At 51.7% G+C, this 21270-nt stretch overlaps 2 protein-coding genes across 13 annotated transcripts in view; both read right to left on the reverse strand.

Annotated features, from left to right (window-relative positions):
- Positions 1-21270, reverse strand: part of ST3GAL3 (ST3 beta-galactoside alpha-2,3-sialyltransferase 3) — a 230221-nt gene that overhangs the window by 32638 nt on the left and 176313 nt on the right. The gene's annotated exons all lie outside the window — the stretch shown is intronic.
- LOC100353689 (small ribosomal subunit protein uS9-like) lies at positions 1362-10375 on the reverse strand. Its single transcript, XM_070078620.1, has one exon. The coding sequence runs from the start codon at positions 3165-3167 to the stop codon at positions 2727-2729; it is 441 nt and encodes a 146-aa protein (XP_069934721.1). The 5' UTR covers positions 3168-10375; the 3' UTR covers positions 1362-2726.

Consider the following 21270-nt stretch of genomic DNA (forward strand, 5'->3'; position numbering starts at 1 on the left):
CTCCAGCTCCCTGCCAGTGTGGACCCTGGGAGGCAGCAGGTGATGGCTCAAGTACTTGAGTCCTGCCACCCACATGGAAAACCTGGACTGAGTTCCCAGCTCCTGGCTTCAGCCTAGCCCAGTTCCACCCTGGCCATTGTGGGTATTTGGGGAACAATTTCTATCTTTCTGCCTCCCAGATTCAAAAGAAATCATAATAAACACCTTTTTGTGTAGTCTGCAATATGTGTTAATTCTGGAAAAACACAGATACAGAAAACAGATGCCTGCGACCCCGCGACACAGAGATGATGAACCTTTTGGTTTATATGCAAACTGATCTTCCTTTTCCCATATTATATTGTAGGCTGACTTTCTCCTGAGATAGACACAGTGGGTCAAAGAACAAAAGCCACAAACTGCTGGCAACAAAAAGTGAAATGCAAAAAAGATGGCCAAGTGAAAATATGGCCAAAAAAGAGGAGCTGTCCCGTCAGTAATGGTCAAAAAAGAGCTTGAGAGACAGACCACGGCTAAAGCATTACGTGGGCCTGACAGAGGTTTCTCCAAAACTGTAGCGTGCGACCTACGCATTTCTTGCCTTCATGACTGGCTTTCAAACACTTGCTGCCGCTCCTCCTTCTCTTAGCAGCCCTCGTGACTTAGAGGCGCATGCTGCAGCCTCCCTTTGTGCTCGCTGAGACCGAGCCAGCCCCTCCCCAACAGCTCTCCCTGCTAGTGCAGTGCACCGCTTCGCAAAGGGCACCCTTTCTTCCTCCTGTGGATTTGTGTCATCAACTTTCTACTATGGAAAGCTACACTCATACAAAAGTAGTGGAGAACAGCACCGTGCGTCCCCTAGGGGTCTTGTCCAGATTCAGCATCATCAGTCACAGTTTCTATTTCTTTTAGACCCACTCGTTTTCTTTCTCTATTATTTTGGAAAATCTTAGAAACTATGTCATTTCAGGGGCCAGCGCTGTGACTTCGTAGATTAAGCCTCCGCCTGTGATGCCAGCATCCCATATGGGCACTGGTTCAAGTCCCAGCTGCTCCTCTTCCAATCCAGCTCTCTGCTATGGCCTGGGAAAGCAGTGGAAGATGGCCCAAGTCCTTGGGCCCCTGCACCCGCATAGGAGACCTGGAAGCTCCTGGCTCCTGGCTTCATATTGGCTCAACTCCAAACATTGTAGACATGTGGGGAGTGAACCGGCAGATGGAAAACCTCTGTCCTTCCCTCCCTCTCTCTGTCTATAACTCTGCCTCTCAAAGAAATTAATAATAAAAAGAAATTATGTCATTTCATTCACAAAACACTTCAACATTAATTTTAAGATGATACCTTAAAAAATTTAACCATACTTAAACAACTCTTTATTTTTTTTTTTTTAAAGTTGAGCATTTATTCCCAATCCATTAGGAAAAAAGTCCACTTGATGTGGCTACACATACCCTTTAATTCATTTCTTCTGAAGAAAAGTACAAAAGACTATACTAAAATCAGACAGGCATTTTTAAACAACTCTTAAAAACATCATGCCTAAAATATTAACTGCAATTTCTATTTTAAAAAAGATTTATTTATTTACTTGAAAGTCAGAGTTACACAGAGAGAGTGAGAGGCAGAGAGAGAAAGAGGTCTTCTATCTGCTGGTTCACTTCCCAGTTGGCTGCAATGGCCGGAGCTGTGCCGATCCGAAGCCAGGAGCCAGGAGCTTCTTCTGGGTCTCCTACATGGCTGCAGGGACCCAAGGATTGGGCCATCCTCTACTGCTTTCCCAGGCCATAGCAGAGCTGGATCGGAAGTGGAGCAGCTGGGACTTGAACCGGCGCCCATCTGGGATGCTGACACTGCAGGTGGCGGCTTTACCCACTGCGCCACAGCGCCAGCCCCAACTGTAATTTCTTAATAGCAACAGATATCCAACCAGCTTTCAGGTTATTCTTGTTGTCTCATTAATGTTGTCATTGCTTGTATTGATAGCTGGTTTGCTGAGATTAGAAGGGAAGCACAGTTCCCATGCTGTGTTTGCCAGGTCTGTGTCTCTTAATCCACAGATCTCACTGTTTGTTGGTTTTCCCTTACAATTTGTTGCAGTCACCTCGAGTTCCCTACATTCTGTGTTTTTTCCAGTTGCATCTAGACACTGTTTAAAGACTCATTTTTTTTTTTTTTAAATTTTTGACAGGCAGAGTGGATAGTGAGAGAAAGACAGAGACAGAGAAAGGTCTTCCTTTTGCTGTTGGTTCACTCTCCAATGGCTGCCGCGCTGCAGCTGGCGCACTGCGCTGATCCGATGGCAGGAGCCAGGTACTTATCCTGGTCTCCTTGGGGTACAGGGCCCAAGTACTTGGGCCATCCTCCACTGCACTCCCTGGCCACAGAAGAGAGCTGGCCTGGAAGAGGGGCAACCGGGACAGAATCCAGCACCCCGACTGGGACTAGAACCTGGTGTGCCGGCGCCACAAGGCGGAGGATTAGCCTAGTGAGCCATGGCGCCAGCTGAAGATTCTTTTTTTTTTTTTTTTTTTTTTTTTTTTTGACAGGCAGAGTGGACAGTTAGAGAGAGACAGAGAGAAAGGTCTTCCTTTGCCGTTGGTTCACCCTCCAATGGCCACCGCGGCCGGCGCGCTGTGGCCGGCGCACCACACTGATCCGATGGCAGGAGCCAGGTACTTTTTTTTTTTAATTTTAAATCCCACAGCCACTGTTTATTACGGAGCCGCCCCTGATCGGGGTGATGGGCCTATCGGTAGGATTTCTGGTAGCGAGCACGGGCACCGGGGCCTCCAAACTTCTTGGACTTGCAGTGGCGGGGGTCAGCGACCAGCAGGGTGCGGTCATACGGGATGAGGATGTCTTTGATCTCCTTCTTGGACACCTCATCCACATATTTCTGGTAATAGGCCATCAGGGCTTTGGAGATGGACTGGCAGATCACATAAATCTGAGCCACGTGACCGCCACCCTTCACTCGGACCCGGATGTCCACGCCAGCAAAGCGCTCCTTGCCAAGGAGCAGAACAGGCTCCAGCAGCTTGTACTGCAGCGTGCGTGGCTCAATCATCTCCAGCGGCCTCCCGTTCACCTTGATAAGCCCGTTGCCCCGTTTGTAGTGGGCCACGGCGGTGGCTGTCTTCTTCCGTCCGCAGACCTCAATGGACTGTAGCGGGCCCTTGGACGGCATAGCTGCGGCCGAACTATGGCGATCCTCACCGCGAGGCGCTAAAACCGGAAAAGGGCAGGAGCCAGGTACTTATCCTGGTCTCCCATGGGGTGCAGGGCCCAAGCACTTGGGCCATCCTCCACTGCACTCCCCGGCCACAGCAGAGAGCTGGCCTGGAAGAGGGGCAACCAGGACAGAACCCGGCGCCCCGACCGGGACTAGAACCCGGTGTGCCGGCGCCGCTAGGTGGAGGATTAGCCTAGTGAGCCGCGGTGCCAGCTAAAGATTCATTTTTAAAAATTATTTTTATAGGCAGAGCTGGAGAGACAGAGAGTGAGACAGGCAGAGAATTTCCATCCCCTGGTTCACTTCCCAAATGGCTGCAACGGCTGTGGCTGGGCTAGTTCTGGGAGCCTGGAACTCCACCAGGGTTTCCCACTTGAATGGCAGGGGCCCAAGCACTTGGATCATCTTCCGCTGCCTTCCCAGGCGCATTAACAGGAAACAAGAACTGAAGTGGAGCAGCTGGGACTTGGACTGGTGCTCATACAGGATGCCGGCATCACAGGCAGCAGCCTAACCAGTGGCACCACAGCGCGGGCCCCTCCAGACACTGGTTAGCATGTTCCTTGGATCCCTGCACTCTGGAGGCTGAGGTTAGGGCTGGAGGCTTGATCAGATTCGGGTGCAATCTTCTGGCCAACAGACTTAACAGCCACCTTCCCTGGAGCCCTCAGCAGGCAGAAGAGAAGTGCATGCTTCCTCAGGACATTAAGGCTGGTCACAGGGCCGGCGCTGTGGCGTAGTGAGTTAAACCACTGCCTGCAATGCCAGGATCCCGTATGGATACCAGTTGGTGTCCTGGCCACTCCACTTCTGATGCAGCTCCCTGCTAATGTGCCTGGGGAGGCAGTGGAGGAGGATGCCCAAGTGCTTGGCCGGTACACCCACGCGGGAGACCCGGAAGAAGCTTCTGTCTTCGGTCTGGCCCAGCCTCAGTAGTTGTGGCTATCTGGGGCATGAACCAGTGGATGGAAGATTCTTTCTCTCTCTCCCTGTCTCTGTAACTCTGCTTTTGAAACAAAAATTTAAAAGAAAATTAGAGGAAGAGGAAGTAGAAGAGGAGGAAGAGGAAGACAAGGAAGAGGGAGAAAAAGAAGAAAAAGAAGAGGAGGAAGAAGAAAAAGAATGAAGGAGGAAAAGAATAAGAGGAAGAAGAGGAAGAAGGAAGAAGAAGAAAAATGCTCTCAAACTTAGGGTTACAAGATTTGTACTTACCTTCCTTTTACTTTTTTTTAAATTTTATTTAAGCAATACACATTTCATGTATTTCATATATACAGATTTAGGAACATAGTTGACACTTCCCCTGCTACCCACCTTCTCTTTACTTTAAACAGCTTTATTGAGATATAATTCATGCAGTATAAAATTTATCTGTTTACTTGCTTCTTTGATTTTATATTAAATATGTGTCTTTTCTCTTAAGCTGACATCCTTGTCTCTTGTGCCATTAACAGTTATTTGTTTTAACCTAATATATGCACACGGAAATCATACATAACAAAAAATAACACCACTGGTATCATTACTAACAGCAGCTTTCCTGAAAACAATTTTAGGCTTCTTTGCAGAGCTTTTTGCTGTAGTAAGGCATACTCCACTAGAAGTTCAAACAAATCACTTTGCTTTTCCCACTTGAAATAATTCTGCTGAATTTAATTCACCAATAATACATAGGTGGGTTCACTTGTTTCATTTTGCTTTTTAGGGATTCCTTTCCCTCATTTTATTTAATTTTGTTTTATGATGACATAACACTTTTTAGTTCCCAAATTAAATGAACAAAACAAAATACCTTCAGAGAAGTCTAGCTTTCTTGTCTCTGTTTCTGTCCTGGTACTTCTATTCCCATACAGTATTCGTTTTACTTCGTTTTTATTTTTTTTTTTAAAGATTTGCTTCATTCATTTGAAAGGCAGAGTTATATAGAGAGAGATGCAAAGACAGAGAAATCTATCATCTGCTGGTTCACTCCCCAAATGGCCACAATGGTTAGGGTTGGGTCAGACAGAGCCAGGCGCCAGGAGTCTCTTCTAGGTCTTCCATGTGGGTGCAGGGGCCCAAGCACTTGGGCCATTTTACACTGCTTTCTCAGGTACATTAGCAGGTACCTGGCTTATTTTATTTTTCTTATGTTATTTTTATATAAGTAAATAATACCTAGTATGTATATGTATATATCCCCTTTCCTTCTTTATACACTAAGAAAGTAATATGCTACACACAATATTTTGCTATTGTTTTAAAAAATGTTTATTTCCATCTACTTGAAAGGCAGAGAGAAAAAGACAAAGGGGGCAGGGCAAGAGAGGGAGGGGGGTAGGAGAAGAGAAGGGACAGAGTGACAGACGATCGACTTCCATCTACTGGTTTACTCCCTAAATGCCCACGACAGCCAGGGATGGTCCAGACTGCAGCCAGGGACTGGGCTCCATCCGGGTCTCCCACGTGGGTGGCAGGGACCCAAGCACTGAGCCATCGTCTGCTGCCTTCCAGGGTGCACTAGCAGGAAGCTGGATTTGCAGTGGAGGAGCTGGGACTCCAGCCAGCACTCTGACATGGATGCAGTGCGACACCACCCACTGCTTACCGATTCTTCTAGCCACACAGTATATCCAGGTGACCGCTCCATAGTAGTCCTGTCTACCTGGTAGTACCTCATCGCAGTTAGGTGTCATTTTTAAAATTCAATCAGTCCCCTGGGTGGTTTCCAGTTTTGGAAAGTGGGTTCCACTGACAGGAGTTACAATCAGTGACTTCACGCATACATCTTCTCTGTTTGCCAATGTGTCTCTGGATCGATTCCCAGAACTGGGCTTGCCAGATACGCCAAATGCCCCTCCGCAGGGGCTGTGGCACTTGGCAACGCCTGCCAGCGATGTATAGCAGTGTCACTCCCCCCACAGCACAACATCAATCACTTCAGTTCTGCCACTCAGCTGGGAAGGGAAGAGCGTGGTGCTGTTGTTCTGCCTTGCAGGTCTTCCATTATGAGTGGACCTGACCAGACAAGCTTTTGCTCGCTTGTCTATGAGTGGTCATCACCTTCTCTTTTTTGGGAAGCTTTTTATACAGTGAATATATAAACCCTCTGAGATACAATTACAAATATCCCCCCCAGTTTACTCAGCTTATGCTATGTTCTCGTCTTCCTTTCTTTTCCCCCAGTGGACGTTTTGGCAGGACAGTCAAACTGACCAATCTGGGAAACTCACCAATAAGGGACAGCCCTCACTGCTCCTGGATCCTGAGTCTCAGGAGGTTTCCCTCATCCCCAGGGTACCGCGGGTCCCTCATACTTTTTCCTTGTACTTTTATGTTTTCATTCACATCTTTGATCCTTTTGACTGGCGTAAAGATTGGGCCCAGTTGTATCTACTCCCGCATGGCTATCAAGTGACAGTCTCTGTTCTTGGGTCACTCTAAGCTCTTCTTTACTTCTGCTTAGGTGATCCGCACGCATGTTTTCCCCTGGCTTTGCCTCTTTGCACCACTGATTGGAGCTGCATGGATTCCAGGATGCTCCCTGCTGTCCCCTCACTCAGCTCCGGCTGAGCCCCACCCTCCTCTTTCCCTGGGCACATGCTGGCTTCCATATCACGGGGGCCAGGTTTCTGAATGGGGTACACGGACCTGGTACCCTCTGTATTCTCCTGTCACCCTAGAATTCCCAGAAAGGACGGGGTGGACCCAGGGAGTGACAATAATCACAGCCAGTGCCCTCACGTTCTCACCGTCATCCTCATCTCCATCACTGCCATGCTGCCACCACCTACTGAATCTACCATCCCCAAGCGTTCAATAAGCTAACCACTGGCTCTTTCACCAGGTCTCAGCATTCGTCTCATCTTCTATGCAGACCCAGTTCTTGCCCATTACTTTCAGAAACTTCAGTGCCCTAAAGCCCCGACGACTCACTTCACTGCAGTGACCCGCAAATCCTATGTCAGCCACTCGATTCCCTAGCCACATCCCGGAACATTTGTCACGTAGAAGATACTGATTTCCAGTACTCTGAATACAGCTTCCTAACTAACATTCCATTTCTCTTCACGCCTTGGTTTTCTGCGCGAAGCCCCCGCCTTGCACGCTCACTCCCCATCTACCACCCCTCCTGCTTGGCTCCCATCCACCCTTCAGTCTCCCTCTATACACACTCCCATTGTGTTTCAGGCAAAACTCAACCAGAGATGAACAGAATCCTACATTTTTACATCTTTTATACTTGAGGTACTGAAGGGATGCACATGAGAGGACACAGCAGACACACGCACACACACACATGCACACTCACACTCACGAAGACTGACGCCCCCATGGACTCACGGACTTGACCTTGGTTGGGCGTTGCTCAGCAGCTATTCCAAACATTCCACACACTCCAGAAGCTCCATCCTTCCCCAGCTTTCTCTAAGCAGGGATCTTCTCTCTCCCTTCACAGAGAAAACCAAGACCACCAGAGAGAGACCCTGTCTGCTTCTTGTTTCCCTGCTCACAAACCCACCAGACCCTTTGCTCAGCCTTCAGTCTGGCCTGCCCACCCCACTGCGATGCCAGCAAAGTGGATCTTCCCACCCTGCTGTTGATCCCAATCCTGTTTGTTTCCCCAGAAGCACACAGGGACATAAGCAAAACCCAACAGACTCTGCTAATCATGCACTTAGCCATGAACCCCTCTCCCTACCCCTTCATGGAAAAACTTCTAGAAAGAGCAGGGGGTCTGTGTCCCCTTCCTCTCCTATTTACTCCCCAATCCCACACAATCTGGGTTTGACTCCCTGAGGGAATGGCTATTATTCCCCTAGTCGGCACTGTTGTAGCCCCCTGAACAGGGAGTCTTCAAGCATTTACCCACGCAGAGCCTGCCTGAAATGTGGGTCCTTGTTCCACACTCCAAGCCTCTTTCTTCTCTATTTCCCTGGAAAGTTTTCTTCCTCTTTTTTTAAAAGGGGAAAAAGAGACAGAGAGAGAGAGAAACATCTTCCAACCACTGGTTCACTCTCCAAATACCTGCATCACTGGGGCTGGGCCAGGTTGAAGCTAGGAGGCAAGAATTCAATTTGAGCTTCCCTCATGAGTGGCAGGGGTCCAAGTGCTTGAGCCATCACCTGCTGCCTCCCACGGTGTGCATTAGAAGCCAGAATTGGAAGCAGGGCCAGATTCAAGCCCAGGCAGTCTGACATAGGAAGTGAGCTACCCAAGGGGCAACTTAACCACTGTGCCAAAGCCACTCTTGCTCTTCATTTTTTAAAAACATATTTATTTGAAAGGTGGAGTGCCAGAGAGAGGAGGAGAGACATAAAGCTTCCATCCACTGGTTCACTCTTCAAATGCCCACAACAGCCAGGGCCAGACCAGGCGGAAGCCAGGAGCCAGGAACTCCACCCGGATCTCCCACACTGGCACCAGGGACCCAAGTACTTAGGCCATCATTCGCTGCCTTCCTAGGTGCATTAGCAGGAAGATGGATCCGGAAGGGAGTAGTCGGGAGGCAGGCATCCCCAAGTGGCAGCTTAACAAACTGCACCAGATACTTGCCCTCTGCTCCCATTCTCTTCAGGGTTACTTCCCGGCATACCGGTGTTCTTCCAGTGTCCCCAGTGTACTGCATTCAGCCCCTGTGAGGTGGCTCAGTGCCTGCAGAGACCTTGGGAGCAGAGCCTGGGGCCATCCACAACAGGAAGTGTGGGGGCAGGGTGCCAGGAGAGGTATTTGTGTTCATTCTGCCGGTGGCCTGGCAGAGCCTCACTTGGAAAAGAACCTAGCTAGGGGCTTCTCTCAAGACCAGTGTGCCAGTCTGGAAGACCGACCAGGATGCAGGTGGCCTGTCAGGTGTGGAATCTCAGATGAGCGACGACCAGGAGTGTGGGATGCCTGACCTGCTTGCCCTGGCCTAGGGGGTAGCTGGGCAGGGTGGGGCAGCTCCAGCAGACAGGCCCTGGCCTGCCGGCCCTGCCAGAGCCCAGCACGCGAGGCAGCCCTCGGATCAGGTTTCAGCAGGGTGTGTGTGAGTGCGTGAGAAGGCACAGGGGAAGGAGGTGACGGAAGTGGCCCTGGGCCCTGCCCATCTTTCCTCCTAGGATCCCACAGCCCAGTCATCTGGGGACTTGGGGCCCAAGGAGATCACGTGCTGTAGGTGCATCTGGCTCCTGAGCCTCTCCTAGCAGACTGTGACCCTGGGAGCCATGAGGTTGCTCTGCTCACAAACCAGAGAATCAGATGGGGCAGGGGAGTCGGTCTGACCAGTCAGGAGCAGTGACCTGAGGTCTGTCCAGGGCTCCTCCAGCTCATTCGTGCTCCACAGTGTGGCTGGGGACGGTGTAGGAGGTGAACGTTCCCAGCCCTGGCTCCTTAACCTAAATGATTTTGTAAGGCCCAGAATACAGGCTGTGTCCTGGGACCAGAGCGACCAGTGGGAACTGACAGGGAAGCACCTCACAGGCAGTGGGGGTAGCTGTGTGTGTGTGTAGGGGGCGTCAGCAGGTCCAGACTGGGCTCCCTCCTCATTCCCACCCATCCAACTGGACCAGGTGCCTCCAGATGCAGGCTTGCTGGATTAAGGCATAGTCAGCCTTGGCTCTTCATCTGTGCCCATCTGGTAGGGTAGCCGGCTCCTGCCACTTCTCCCAGTCGGCGTGAGGGATGTGGGTAGGCTAGGAGACACCAGGAAGCAGAGCTGGGCAGGGGGCGTGTGGACCAGGTACTGGCCGGATTGATCTGCGGACTGTGGCCTCCACAAAGGGCAATTCACAGAAGCCAAGCCCCACAGAGTCTCTTCTAGAACCTGCTCTGGGATGTGCAAAGGACATAGCCTTCTAGAATCTCTTGGCCTTGCATGATAAGACCTTGGTGTGTCCAAGCAAGCAAGACGATCACTTCCTGGTGACCAGATCATGCTTGGTCAAGCTTCCGTCCTGCCTCTGTTTCCTTTGCTGTTCTCAAGGGACAGCCCAAGTCTATGGAGAAGCAGTGGTAGGATGGCAGGGCAAGTAGGCTTGTGTCCTGAGAGGGGTGGCCCAGAGGCAAACAGTTGGTACCAAGCAGGAAGAGCTGTTCTCAATCCACGCAGGGAACTCCTGCCTCTGTGTCCTGTGTGTGACAACAGAAGCTGGCCCGCTCACTGACAGATGCTGTGCTGAGTGCTGGCTGGGAGCCTGAAGGTAAATCAGCCCTTGGCCGTGCCCAGGGTAGCTAACGGGAGAGACAGGGAAAGAGATAGTCCTAAGGAACAGCATTCCCACATCCTCTATTTTGGAATAGCAAGAGGTACAGGAAAGACTTCTTGAAGGAGAGGGTGGCAAAACAGAGCTGAGCCTTGGAAGACAGATCCCCATGGGCCTGGTGGAGAATGCTGGAAAGGGTGTTTGTAGCCAAGGGCAGTGTAGACAGACACGGGACAGGAGAGGGCCACAGTAACCACTCTCCAAGGACAGGAGCTTCATCCTGGTCCTCTTGCCCCAGGTGCCCTGCCCTGCAGTCCCAGGTGGGCAGGAGGAGCAGTGTGCGAGGCAGGGGGCAGTGGGTGAGGGCCTCGGGGTGGGGTAGCCACAGGAAAAGGCCGGCAGGGCATGTGTCAGCACTGCTGGTCTGGGCTGGGAACCATTTCAAGCAGGGTCACCACTTTCTGCAGGGGCTCTGTCTACATCACTCCCCCTTTCTTCTGTAACATAGAACCCCACTTTTCAACCCCCAGTCTCAGCCAAGCTGGCCCCCAGCACTCCATCCCAGGCTGATCTGGTCAGGAGACCCCAGCCCTTGGTAAGTGGCAGCTGACTTGAGTGGATGTAGCAAGATCTTGCCTAGGATTTCACAGTTGGACGCTGGAGGATATGGGAGTCTCTCTCTGTTTCAGATAGCCCACACAAGCCTACACAGGGCAAGGTAAACTACAGCCTATAGGCCAACCACCTATTCCTGTAATAGGCATGCCAGGCCACAGCCGTGCCTGTTTGCCTATGAAGTGGCCATGGATGCTCGGTGCTACAACAGTTGAGTAGCCATGGTGGAGGCCGTGTGGCCCACAAAGCTGAAAATACACACCTACTATCTGACCTTCCCTGCACCCCAGGCCATCCTCGTGGTTCCCAGGAGAGCACTGCCAGAGCGCTCACACCCAGAGCAGAGCAGGGCTGGCCACTGCTACATGGGTCTGAGACACGGGCGAGCCTGAAGGGGGTTCAGCTCCTGAACTTAACAGCTGCCTACGTGACAACTTCTTTCGGCTCCAATCAGCTGATGTGGGCTTCTACTGAAAGCAACTGTATCCTGTGAACCAGGCTTTAGCTTTTCGGTTGGGTTCACACAGCCTTGTGACCTGGTTCCTGTCCACCTCTCCAGCCTCGGAACCCCGCCCTTCTCCTTCCTTTCCCTAGTGCCCAGCCCATTCAACAACCAACAGCTTCTAGAATCTTCTGACCACCAAGCCTTCAGACTACTGTTTCCTTTGCCTGCAACTTTTACTGCATGGTGAACTTCTGCTCATTCCTCAAGATCTGCCTGTGGGATCTCCCTCTTTCTGGCAACTTTTCTGAGCCACAGGCTCACCAGGCCCTCCTCTGGGTGGCCACTATCCTTCAAGCATATCAATGTCATCACCTGGCTCCCCACAGGCTGGCTGGCACCCCCAGGACACGGCCAAACACACAGCAGGTGCTCAGTATATGCCTGTGGGCTGCCCAGGGGTGGGGCAGCTTGGGTGACAGCCTCCAGTGTGGCTCTTTCAGAGCCAGTCCAGGCTGAACTCCTGCTCACCAGTGGGGCTGCCTTCGTGGGATTCTCTGCGGACACTTGAATCTCCCTAGCCTAAAGGGCTGGGCTTCCAATGACCCTTTGTTCACAACCCTGTTCACAGCTGCCCACCCCCACCCGGGTCTGAAACACTGCCGGCTGCAGCCCCTCCGCCTGCTCAGGGACCACGGCCACATCTGTGTCCAGACAGGCTGGAGCCACATGCTTGACATGTATGACAGGCAGGAGGCCTGTGCTGAAGGAGGAGCGGAGGAGGGGTGGAGACAGAGGCCCCCGGTGGGGCAGTGCCTAGGCTCCTGCTGACAGCCCGCACCCACAGTGAGGATGGGGGAGGGGAGTGTGGGGAGGCAGAGGAGAGTGCCGTGAGCTGAGAAGTCACCCAGAGAGGCAGGCGCTCCTCCTCCAGAGAGAGCCTGGATGATGGCCAGGCCGTCTACAGAGCTACATAGCCCAGAGCACAAGGGCACAGCCCCCTGGTCCTGAGCATCCACTGCCCATCTCCCCAGTGTGCACCAAACAGCAGCTTATCCCAAGCACCGCAGCAGTGCTGGGAACATGACACTGCGAACTCAGTCCCTGCTCTGTGGTGATGGGTGAGGCAGCAAAGCAGCAAAGGCAGCTGTGAAACGCACGAAGTGCTGTCGCAATGATGGCAGCGCCAGCAGCAGCGAGCGGCTCCCGGCGCTTCCTGTGTTCCGGGCACTATGCTGAGCACCCCGCGCATTATCTTGTTTAATCCTTGTCATGACCTCACGGATCAGGCTATTTTCAGCTACATTCCTATTTACCACATTGCATTCGGGAATACATCAAAGTAGCCAGGCCCTTAGGGAAACACTATGGGAGACTGAGCAGGGAGAGGCGAGAGAGAGCGTTCAAGAGAAAAATCAGGCAAGTCCTTTAGAGACTTGGGAGGCCGGCGCTGCGGCTCAATAGGCTAATCCTCTGCCTGCGGCGCCGGCACACCGGGTTCTAGTCCCTGTCGAGGCACTGGTTCTATCCCGGTTGCTCCTCTTCCAGTCCAGCTCTCTGCTGTGGCCAGGGAGTGCAGTGGAGGATGGCCCAATTGCTTGGGCCCTGCACCCCATGGGAGACCAGGAGAAGCACCTGGCTCCTGGCTTTGGATCAGCACAGCACACTGGCCATGGCGGCCATTGGAGTGTGAACCAATGGAAAAGGAAAACCTTTCTGTCTCTCTCTCTCTCACTGTCTAACTCTGCCTGTCCAAAAAAATATATTTATTTGAAAGGCAGAAAAAGAGAGAGAGAGAGAGAGACTGACCAATTTTTCATCCACTGGTTTATCTCCTAAGTGCCCACAATAGCCAAGGCTGGGCCAGGCCAAAGCCAGGAACCTGGAATTCTATCTGGGTCTCCCACGTGGGTGGCAAGGACCCAAGCACTTGAGCCACCACCTGCTCCCTCCCATGGTGCTTATCAGCAGGAAGCTGAGGCATGAGACTCAGAGCCCCGCTGGGCCACAATGCCCGCCTCTGTTGAGTGAGCGTAGGGCTCAGGGGACCTGAGGGAATGTCTGCCACAGTCCCAATTTTTCTGAGAAACCTCCGGCTTTGGGGTTTGGGGGCTGTGGGTATCGAGGTGTGCACAGTGTGACTTATGGCAGCAAAAAGCTTGGCATGGTCACTGTGGTAAGTCAAGCAGGCACAAGGGCTGCTGAGCAGCTGGCCGAGCCTGCAGGCCACGATGCCACAGTGGTGCCACGACAGGTGTTGCCAGGACAAGTGCCAAGCAGCCAAGAAGCAGAAACAGCAGCTGGATGGAGTCAACCAGGTTTGGGCACTGCGGCTACAGCCGGCTGTTTGGAGGGATGGCGAGTGTCGCAAGTGAACAGCTGGTGAGAATAGCAATGGCACAGAGGATGGGCTCCTGTCCCGACCAAGACAAGAGCTAAGAGCCAAACTTTTCCCTTTTAATCTCCTTTGCCTGGACCCCACATACTACAAAGTGGAACCCGTACTTTGCAAACAATCCTCCCTCTTGGATGGTGCCCCTCGGAGTCACTCTTGACTCATCTCTTGGCTGCTGTCTCTCCTACCCTTCGTCGGCAAGTCTGAACATAGCTGAACTTACCCACTGTCCCATCACCACGGCCACACGCCTCCCAGGGGCCCCTCACCACTCCTGACACTGTCACGGCCCAGGACCAGCTTCCACACTTCCATCTCACTTGGGCCAGCATGATCCTCTCAAGTCACCAGCATGTCACGCCATTCCCAGGGAGAGCCTTCCCACTGCTTCCGGGAAAAAGCTAAGCCCCAGAGCACAGGGCCTGAGCCTCCCCTGTCTCAGCCCTCGCGCCTCGCTGGCCTCAGTCTGGTCCGCGGATACATGTCTCTGTTAGTACGTTCCCAGAGTAGCTCATCTGTCCCAGGGCTGGCTCTGTTTTCCTTCAGCTCTCTGGTCAAGTGTCACCCCAGATCGCTCTTCTCACGTGCCTGTCCCCCGTGGGCTCTCCCGCCAGTCACCCCTCTCACATCATGCTGTTTTTATACTCTTCATAAGCATTTCTTGCTATTTAAAGTGACCTTGTTCGTGGCGCCTTCTCTCCCATGTCTGCTAGTTCCTGACTTTGGAGAATGTAAGCTCCGGGTGGATGGGGAGCCCTGTTTTTGTTCACTGCCCTGTCCCCCAGCACTGAGAACTGTGCCTGGCCAAACAGATGAGAGCAAATACTGGCTGTGTGAGCTCAGACATTTGCTTCCCACAAATCCACAAAACTGCCTGTCTCTGCTCATTTTCTCCTCCTGCCCTCCCAGGAGAGTTGAGCAAATCTCCACTCTTCTGGCAAAGGTCAGTCTCTACATGCGTGCAGTGTCTCCAGCTCTTTGGAGTAAAGCAAGGCTGAGGTCCTGACGACGGCCTGCGAGGCTGCCGGTGACGTTGACTCCCTTACTGTCCCCTGACCTCATCCAGCCCTCGGCACCACAGACACACTCCCTGCTGGAATGTGCGTCCAGACCTCCCTCATCTCCTCACCTCCTTCCCAGTCTCCACTGAACCGTCACCCTCCTAGTTCAGGTTTTCACTCGCTCCTGTCCCCTTTTCCCATTTCCCCCATTTATCTCGTACTAATTAACTAAACAATTTACTTCTTTTAACATTTATTTGAAAGAGTGAAAGAGAGGACATAGACACACACACACACACACACACACACACACACACACACAGATCTTCCATCCGCTGTTTCACTTCCCAAATGCCTGCAACAGCCGGGACTGGGCCAGGAGGCTAGAACTCCATCAGATCTCCCACGTGGGTGGCAGGGGTCCAAGCACTTGGGCCATCTTCTGCTGCTTTTTTAGGTGCATTAGCAGGGAGATAGATTGGAAGCCGAGCAGCTAGGACTTGAACTAGTGCTTGGATTTTGGATGCCAGCATCGCAGGTGGGGCTTAACCCGCTGTGCCACGTGCCAGTCTCAATCATTTATGCCTTAGCTGTTTGTAGCCTGCATTTTTCTGGTAGAATATAAACTTCATGGTAGAATTTGGAGGTGAGGAGAGCACCCTGGATTAGCTGACTGGGCCCCGACGGGGGAGGGTTTCACCCAGCAAAGAACAAAGGGCCATGTGACCACGGGAGCTGAGACTGGAGGGGTGCAACCACAGAACAAGAGATGCTGGCCTCCACCAGGAGCCGGGAGAGGGGAGGAAGGGACGTCCCCTGGGGCACTGGGAAACAGTAAGACCCCGCTGACGCTACAGACGCCGACTCCAGACTGTGGCTCCCAGCACTGTGAGGAAAATCAACACGGGATGCCACGTTCTGAGCCCTGCACACCTGGGGAATTCCTAGACGGGAAGGGTCCCGCCACGTTTTCCCTCTGCTTAGGAGACGACAGGGCAGGGAACACGCAGGGGCTGTCCTGTCAGATGAGACCCTTGACCTTCAGAGGAGGGGCTGGAGAAGACAGCTCAGGGAGGGGCCCAAGGCAGTCACCACCTTCTGCTCTGTCTCATCACTGCTTCCCATGGGGAACATGACTGTCACAGGAGGGTTCAGGACCCAGACAGGCAGATGCCTGTGCCCAGTCGGTGGCTGCTAAGTCTCCGCCTGAAACCTAGCCCCAAGCCCTGGAAAACATATCCGGCTATGCCTGCACATCTGGACCGAGATGGCCTACTGGTACTCCTAGACTCCATAGATTTTTTAAAAACCAGAATATTATCTCATCATCTTCCCCTGAAATGACTTTTTATTCCCCCCCACCCCCCAGGAATTAAAAAATGAACATCCAAGTCACAGGCTAAGGGGAAATCTGTCTGGTTGGTCACTGTCCTTAGGGCCTTGAATGTGGCCTGGCTGCGGCTCTCAGTGGGGAAGTGGGGGGGGGGGGAGATTGGGGGGCAGCTGCACTGGCCAGCAAAGCTCCAAGTCCCTGTACCTGTGAGGCTGGGTGACGTCCCATGCCTTGGTACTGCACCACATGGGCAATGTATCCAGGCAGACTGCTCTTGAACTTCCCCAGCTGGGACTTGGCTGCTGCAGGAAGTACTTGAGCTGCCTTCTCTAGTCCAGTGGTCTCAGCATTGTCCTGACTTCAGAGATCTTGGATGAGACTGCAGAGGCAGAACTCTCTTTCCCAAACCAACTCATCAACTGTCAAACAGGGTAGGCCAAGCCAGGGACAAGTAGAAACCTCACCTGCTACGGATCTGAGGCCAAGATGCACAGGAGAACTGTGCTATGCGAGAAGTCCTATCCCTGTACAGAAACAGACGCTGTTGCTGCCACTACTTCTGCCCGTTCTCAACTCTACAGGTGTCCTGACCCCTGCAGATCTAAGAGGCCCTGTATCTGAACTCACAATAAAAGGAGAGGAGCTCCAAGATCAGCTGTCTTCTCACCATGCTCTGTCTTTACCACTACTTGCCCAGTACACCTAGAACAGTCCCTGGCATTTTGTGCGGACCCAAGGAAGACATGAATGTGCACGGGGCAGGGACCTGTCACAGCCTTATGCTAACAGCATTCGACTTCTTCTTTTTTTTTTAAGATTATTTATTTATTTAGCCGGCGCCGCGGCTCACTAGGCTAATCCTCCGCCTTGCGGCGCTGGCACACCGGGTTCTAGTCCTGGTCGGGGCACCAGATTCTGTCCTGGTTGCCCCTCTTCCAGGCCAGCTCTCTGCTGTGGCCAGGGAGTGCAGTGGAGGATGGCCCAAGTGCTTGGGCCCTGCACCCCATGGGAGACCAGGATAAGTACCTGGCTCCTGCCATCGGATCAGCGCGGTGCGCAGGCTGCAGCGCGCTGGCCGTGGCGGCCATTGGAGGGTGAACCAACGGCAAAGGAAGACCTTTCTCTCTGTCTCTCTCTCTCACTGTCCACTCTGCCTGTCCAAAAAAAAAAAAAAAAAAAGATTATTTATTTATTTGACAGGTAGAGTTACAGACAGTGAGAGAGAGAGAGAGAGAGAGAGAGAGAGACAGAAAGATCTTCCTTCCATTGGTTCACTCCCCAAATGGCCACAATGGCCAGAGCTACACCGATTCGAAGCCAGGAGCCAGGTGCTTCTTTCTGGTTTCCCACACGGGTGCAGGGCCCAAGCACTTGGGCCATCCTCCACTGCCTTCCCGGGCCACAGCAGAGAGCTGGACTGGAAGAGGAACAACCGGGACTTGAACCAGAGGATTAACCTAGTGCGCCACGGCGCTGGCCCCTCGACTTCTTCTTTTCACACCCACTCTTCCTAGCTCTCCTACTGCCTGCTGCACCCAGCACCCCCTGGCTATCCAGCTGACCTCTAGGGACAAGAAGTGGAGACTTGCTGGAGATCACTCTAGCTACATGGCACCTGCCTAAGACAGAGTCCAGCACACAGGCAAGTCCCAGCCCACCGTCTCCTCCTTGGAGGACCTTCAGAAGCTCCACATTACTGACTCAGGTGCAAACCCCGGGGCTCCCCTGCCCACTGTACCTTACAATAGCCCTTACTCACCCTTGTGCCCCGAACTTCTGATGCTTGACCAACCAAGTCTGCTCTGTGACCCGAGCTGCCTTTCTAGCAGCCTTGCCCATGCCACAGACTCACCATGATGCTTACATGTGGCCAAAATCAGCACCCAGTTCCTTAGCAGGTCATTCTCTATCTTCCCCCACCCCAACCACAGGTTCAGTCAAAAAATGAAGTGAGGGGTGGACATTTGAGGTGGCAGTTAAGACACCATGTGCAACCCACTTTGTAGTACCTGGCTTTGCATTCCAGCTTCACTCCTGCCTCCAGCTTCCTGCTAAAGTAGTTGGGCCCCTGCTACTTGCATGGGAGACCTGGATTCAGTTCATGGCTTCCTGGCTTTGGCCTGGTCTAGCCCTGGCTGTTGCGGGCTTTTGGGGGGAGTGAGCCACTGGGTGGGAGATCTCTCTCTATCTCTCTCCCTTTCAAATACAATAAATAAAAAACACCATGAGGAAGAGAAACTAACACAATTAGCATTGGTCTGTTTTTTTTTTTTTAAGCATTGGTCTTAATACTCACATTGTATTCCTTCCTCAGCAGGAGGAAGGGGAGAAGAGTTTCCTTCTAAACCTAGAAACTGGTAAACTCCAAGGAGGCCCACCTTGACATCCCCTCCCCTCCCCAGCTCAGCTATCTGCTCCTCAACCATCTCCTAGACTGGGTCATTGTTAATTACTGAAGCCCTCTCGAATCTCAGTCTCATGCTCTCACTTTCTGATAACTGCGTCTACTCATACATGAGTGCCTGTAGCTCATTTGCTCTTGTAGCTGAACTCTAACATACTGGAGCCATCCGTTCACATCCTTCGCCTCTGTATGTCCGCACAGCACTTGCGAAATTCCAAGTCAATCATTATAGTCATTCCCCTGCATGCATCCTCAGCTTCCTTACTCCCCTCTCACTTGGCAAAAACACAGCTTTGCTTCAATTCCAATTCCTCCCTACTCAGAGCAGGGGCCTGCCCAGCTGAATGTGGCTGGGTGGCTTCACTCAAAATTCAAGTGAGAGCCTTGCACTGCCAGGCAGTCATCCACGTGCCAGCAGCCCAGTCACTTCTCCCAGTCTCTGAGATGACTTCAGATCTTCTCTCTCCACACTTCAGCACCCCTTCCCTTAGCTGTGTTCCCAACAGACGGCCTTGTTAACCCTGCAGAGAGGTATCTGACAATGAGAACAGACTGGCGAGGAGCTCCACCCCGCCACAGTCTCACAATCTCCTCTGTTTGAACTGTCCCTACTTGTACCTAAGGCCAGCTTTATGCCCTAGGCCTTATCCCTTTCCATTTACTGAAAGACACTGCTCCAAGAAGTCTTCACTCCTACATAATCTTGTTTCTGGATTAGTTCCACGAGCATACAAATATGTTGTTGTTTCTCTCATAATAATCTCTCTCTCCCTCTTCATTTTTAAGGTTGTAAAACTTGCCCTCTTCCAATTTATATTATTTTACAAATTCTAACATAGAAAAGTTAAAAGAACAGTACAGTGATCATCCATATAGCTACCATGTAGATTTATTGATCTCTTGAAAGAGTTGTCTACACTCACCTTCACCAAATCTCTCTCTTGAATGCATTCTAACAACCCCTGAACTGGATCCTTCAAGGTCACTGATTATTACTGCTACATTACTAAATCCAATGGTCAAGTCTTACTTGACTTAACATTATTTTAAGAATTTACTTATTTGAAATGTAGAGCTACAGAGAAAGAGATCTTCCATCACTGCTTCACTTCCCAAATGGCTGCAGAACTCCATCCAGGTCTTCACGCTGGTGCAGGCACTTGGGCACCTCCCAAGCTGCTTTTGCAGGTATATTGGCAGGGAGCTGGATGGAAAGTGGAGCAGCCAGGACTTGAACCGATGCTCATATGGGATGCTGGTGTTGCAGGTGGCTTCACCCACCATGCCACAGCACCAGGTCCTTACTTGACTTACTCCTACAGTGACTATACCTTCTGATTTGCCTGGGTTCAATCTTGGTTTACGTGTGCTATCCTGGAGCAGTCAGTATTGTCCACTTTCACTCTGTAGAGTGTGCTAGCTTGGACAATAACATACACACTCACCCTACCTACCAGCAAGAGTACTGCTCCCAGTGAACTTTCCACTCCTCTTGAAACACTCTGGTCTCCAGAATATCCCATTCTCCTGGTTTTCCTACTTCTACGCCGGGCACTCCTCTCTCTTATTCTCTTTAATTTTTATTTCCCATCTCTCACACAATTAAATATGTCTTAAAGATCTTATTTATCTATTTATTTATTTATTTGACAGGCAGAGTTAGAGAGAGGCAGAGACAGAGAGGGGGAGGTTTTCCAACTGCTGGTTCAATCCCCAGATGGCCACAACAGCTGGAGTTGTGCCAAACCGAAGCCAGGAGCTTTTTCTGGGTCTCCCACAGGTATACAGGGACCCAAGGACTTGGGCCATCTTCCACTGCTTTCCCAGGTCATAGCAGAGAGCTGGATTGGAAGTGGAGCAGCTGGGACACAAACCGGCGCCCATATAGGATGCCGACATTGCAGGTGGAGGCTTTACCCGTTCCGCAACAGCACCAGCCCCACAATTAAATATTGGTGTCTCCCAGGGCTCAGTCTTGGCTTCTGCTGTCTATCTACATTCCCGTATTTGGTGACCTCATTCATCTTCATAGCCTAGGCATCCCCCAAACCTCAGACATGAGTATGTCCCTCCTGTCTTGGTATCTCCACCTGGATATCCGAGAGGCATCCCTAACTTCACACGTTTAAACCGGAGCTTCTAACGCTCGTCCTGAAACCTGCTCTTCTTGCAGTCATCGCTCCAGCTGAGCACCTTTATTCCCCAGCTGCTCAGGCTGAGCACGAGGTCAGCCTGGGTTCCTCTCTCTCCCACCCACACTCTGCACTGGCAGCCGATCCGTCAGCTTTCCCTTCAGAACACATCTGCACATGATGATTTCTTACCTCGTCCACCGTGGCCCAAGTCATTACCGTCAGTTCTCCTATGGTTTGTTATAACAGCCTCGCAACTGGACTCCCTGCTTTGCAACCCTTTCTTCTCATCAAGGCAGCCAGAGGGATCCTTCAAAACCTAAGTCAAAAGCCTCCATCCTCATCATGACCTGGACTGTCCCAGGACCCAGACTTTTCTCCTCTTTCTCTCCTTTTCTTTTATTGCTTCCCAAACCTTCAACATGGGCCTCTCTCCTGTTTCCAGATAGTCACAAAGCTTTTTTTTTTTTTTTAAGATTTTATTTATTTGACAGAGTTACAGAGAGAGGTAGATGAAGAGAGAGAGAGAGAGAGAGAAGAGAGAGAGAGAGAAAGTCTTCCATCTGCTGGTTCACT

This window comes from Oryctolagus cuniculus, chromosome 7, assembly GCF_964237555.1.
Source record: "Oryctolagus cuniculus chromosome 7, mOryCun1.1, whole genome shotgun sequence".
Classification (NCBI taxonomy): domain Eukaryota; kingdom Metazoa; phylum Chordata; class Mammalia; order Lagomorpha; family Leporidae; genus Oryctolagus; species Oryctolagus cuniculus.

Coding starts and splice junctions, on each gene's coding strand:
- LOC100353689 (XM_070078620.1), bottom strand. CDS start 3,167: ATGCCGTCCAAGGGCCCGCTACAGTCCATTGAGGTCTGCGGACGGAAG.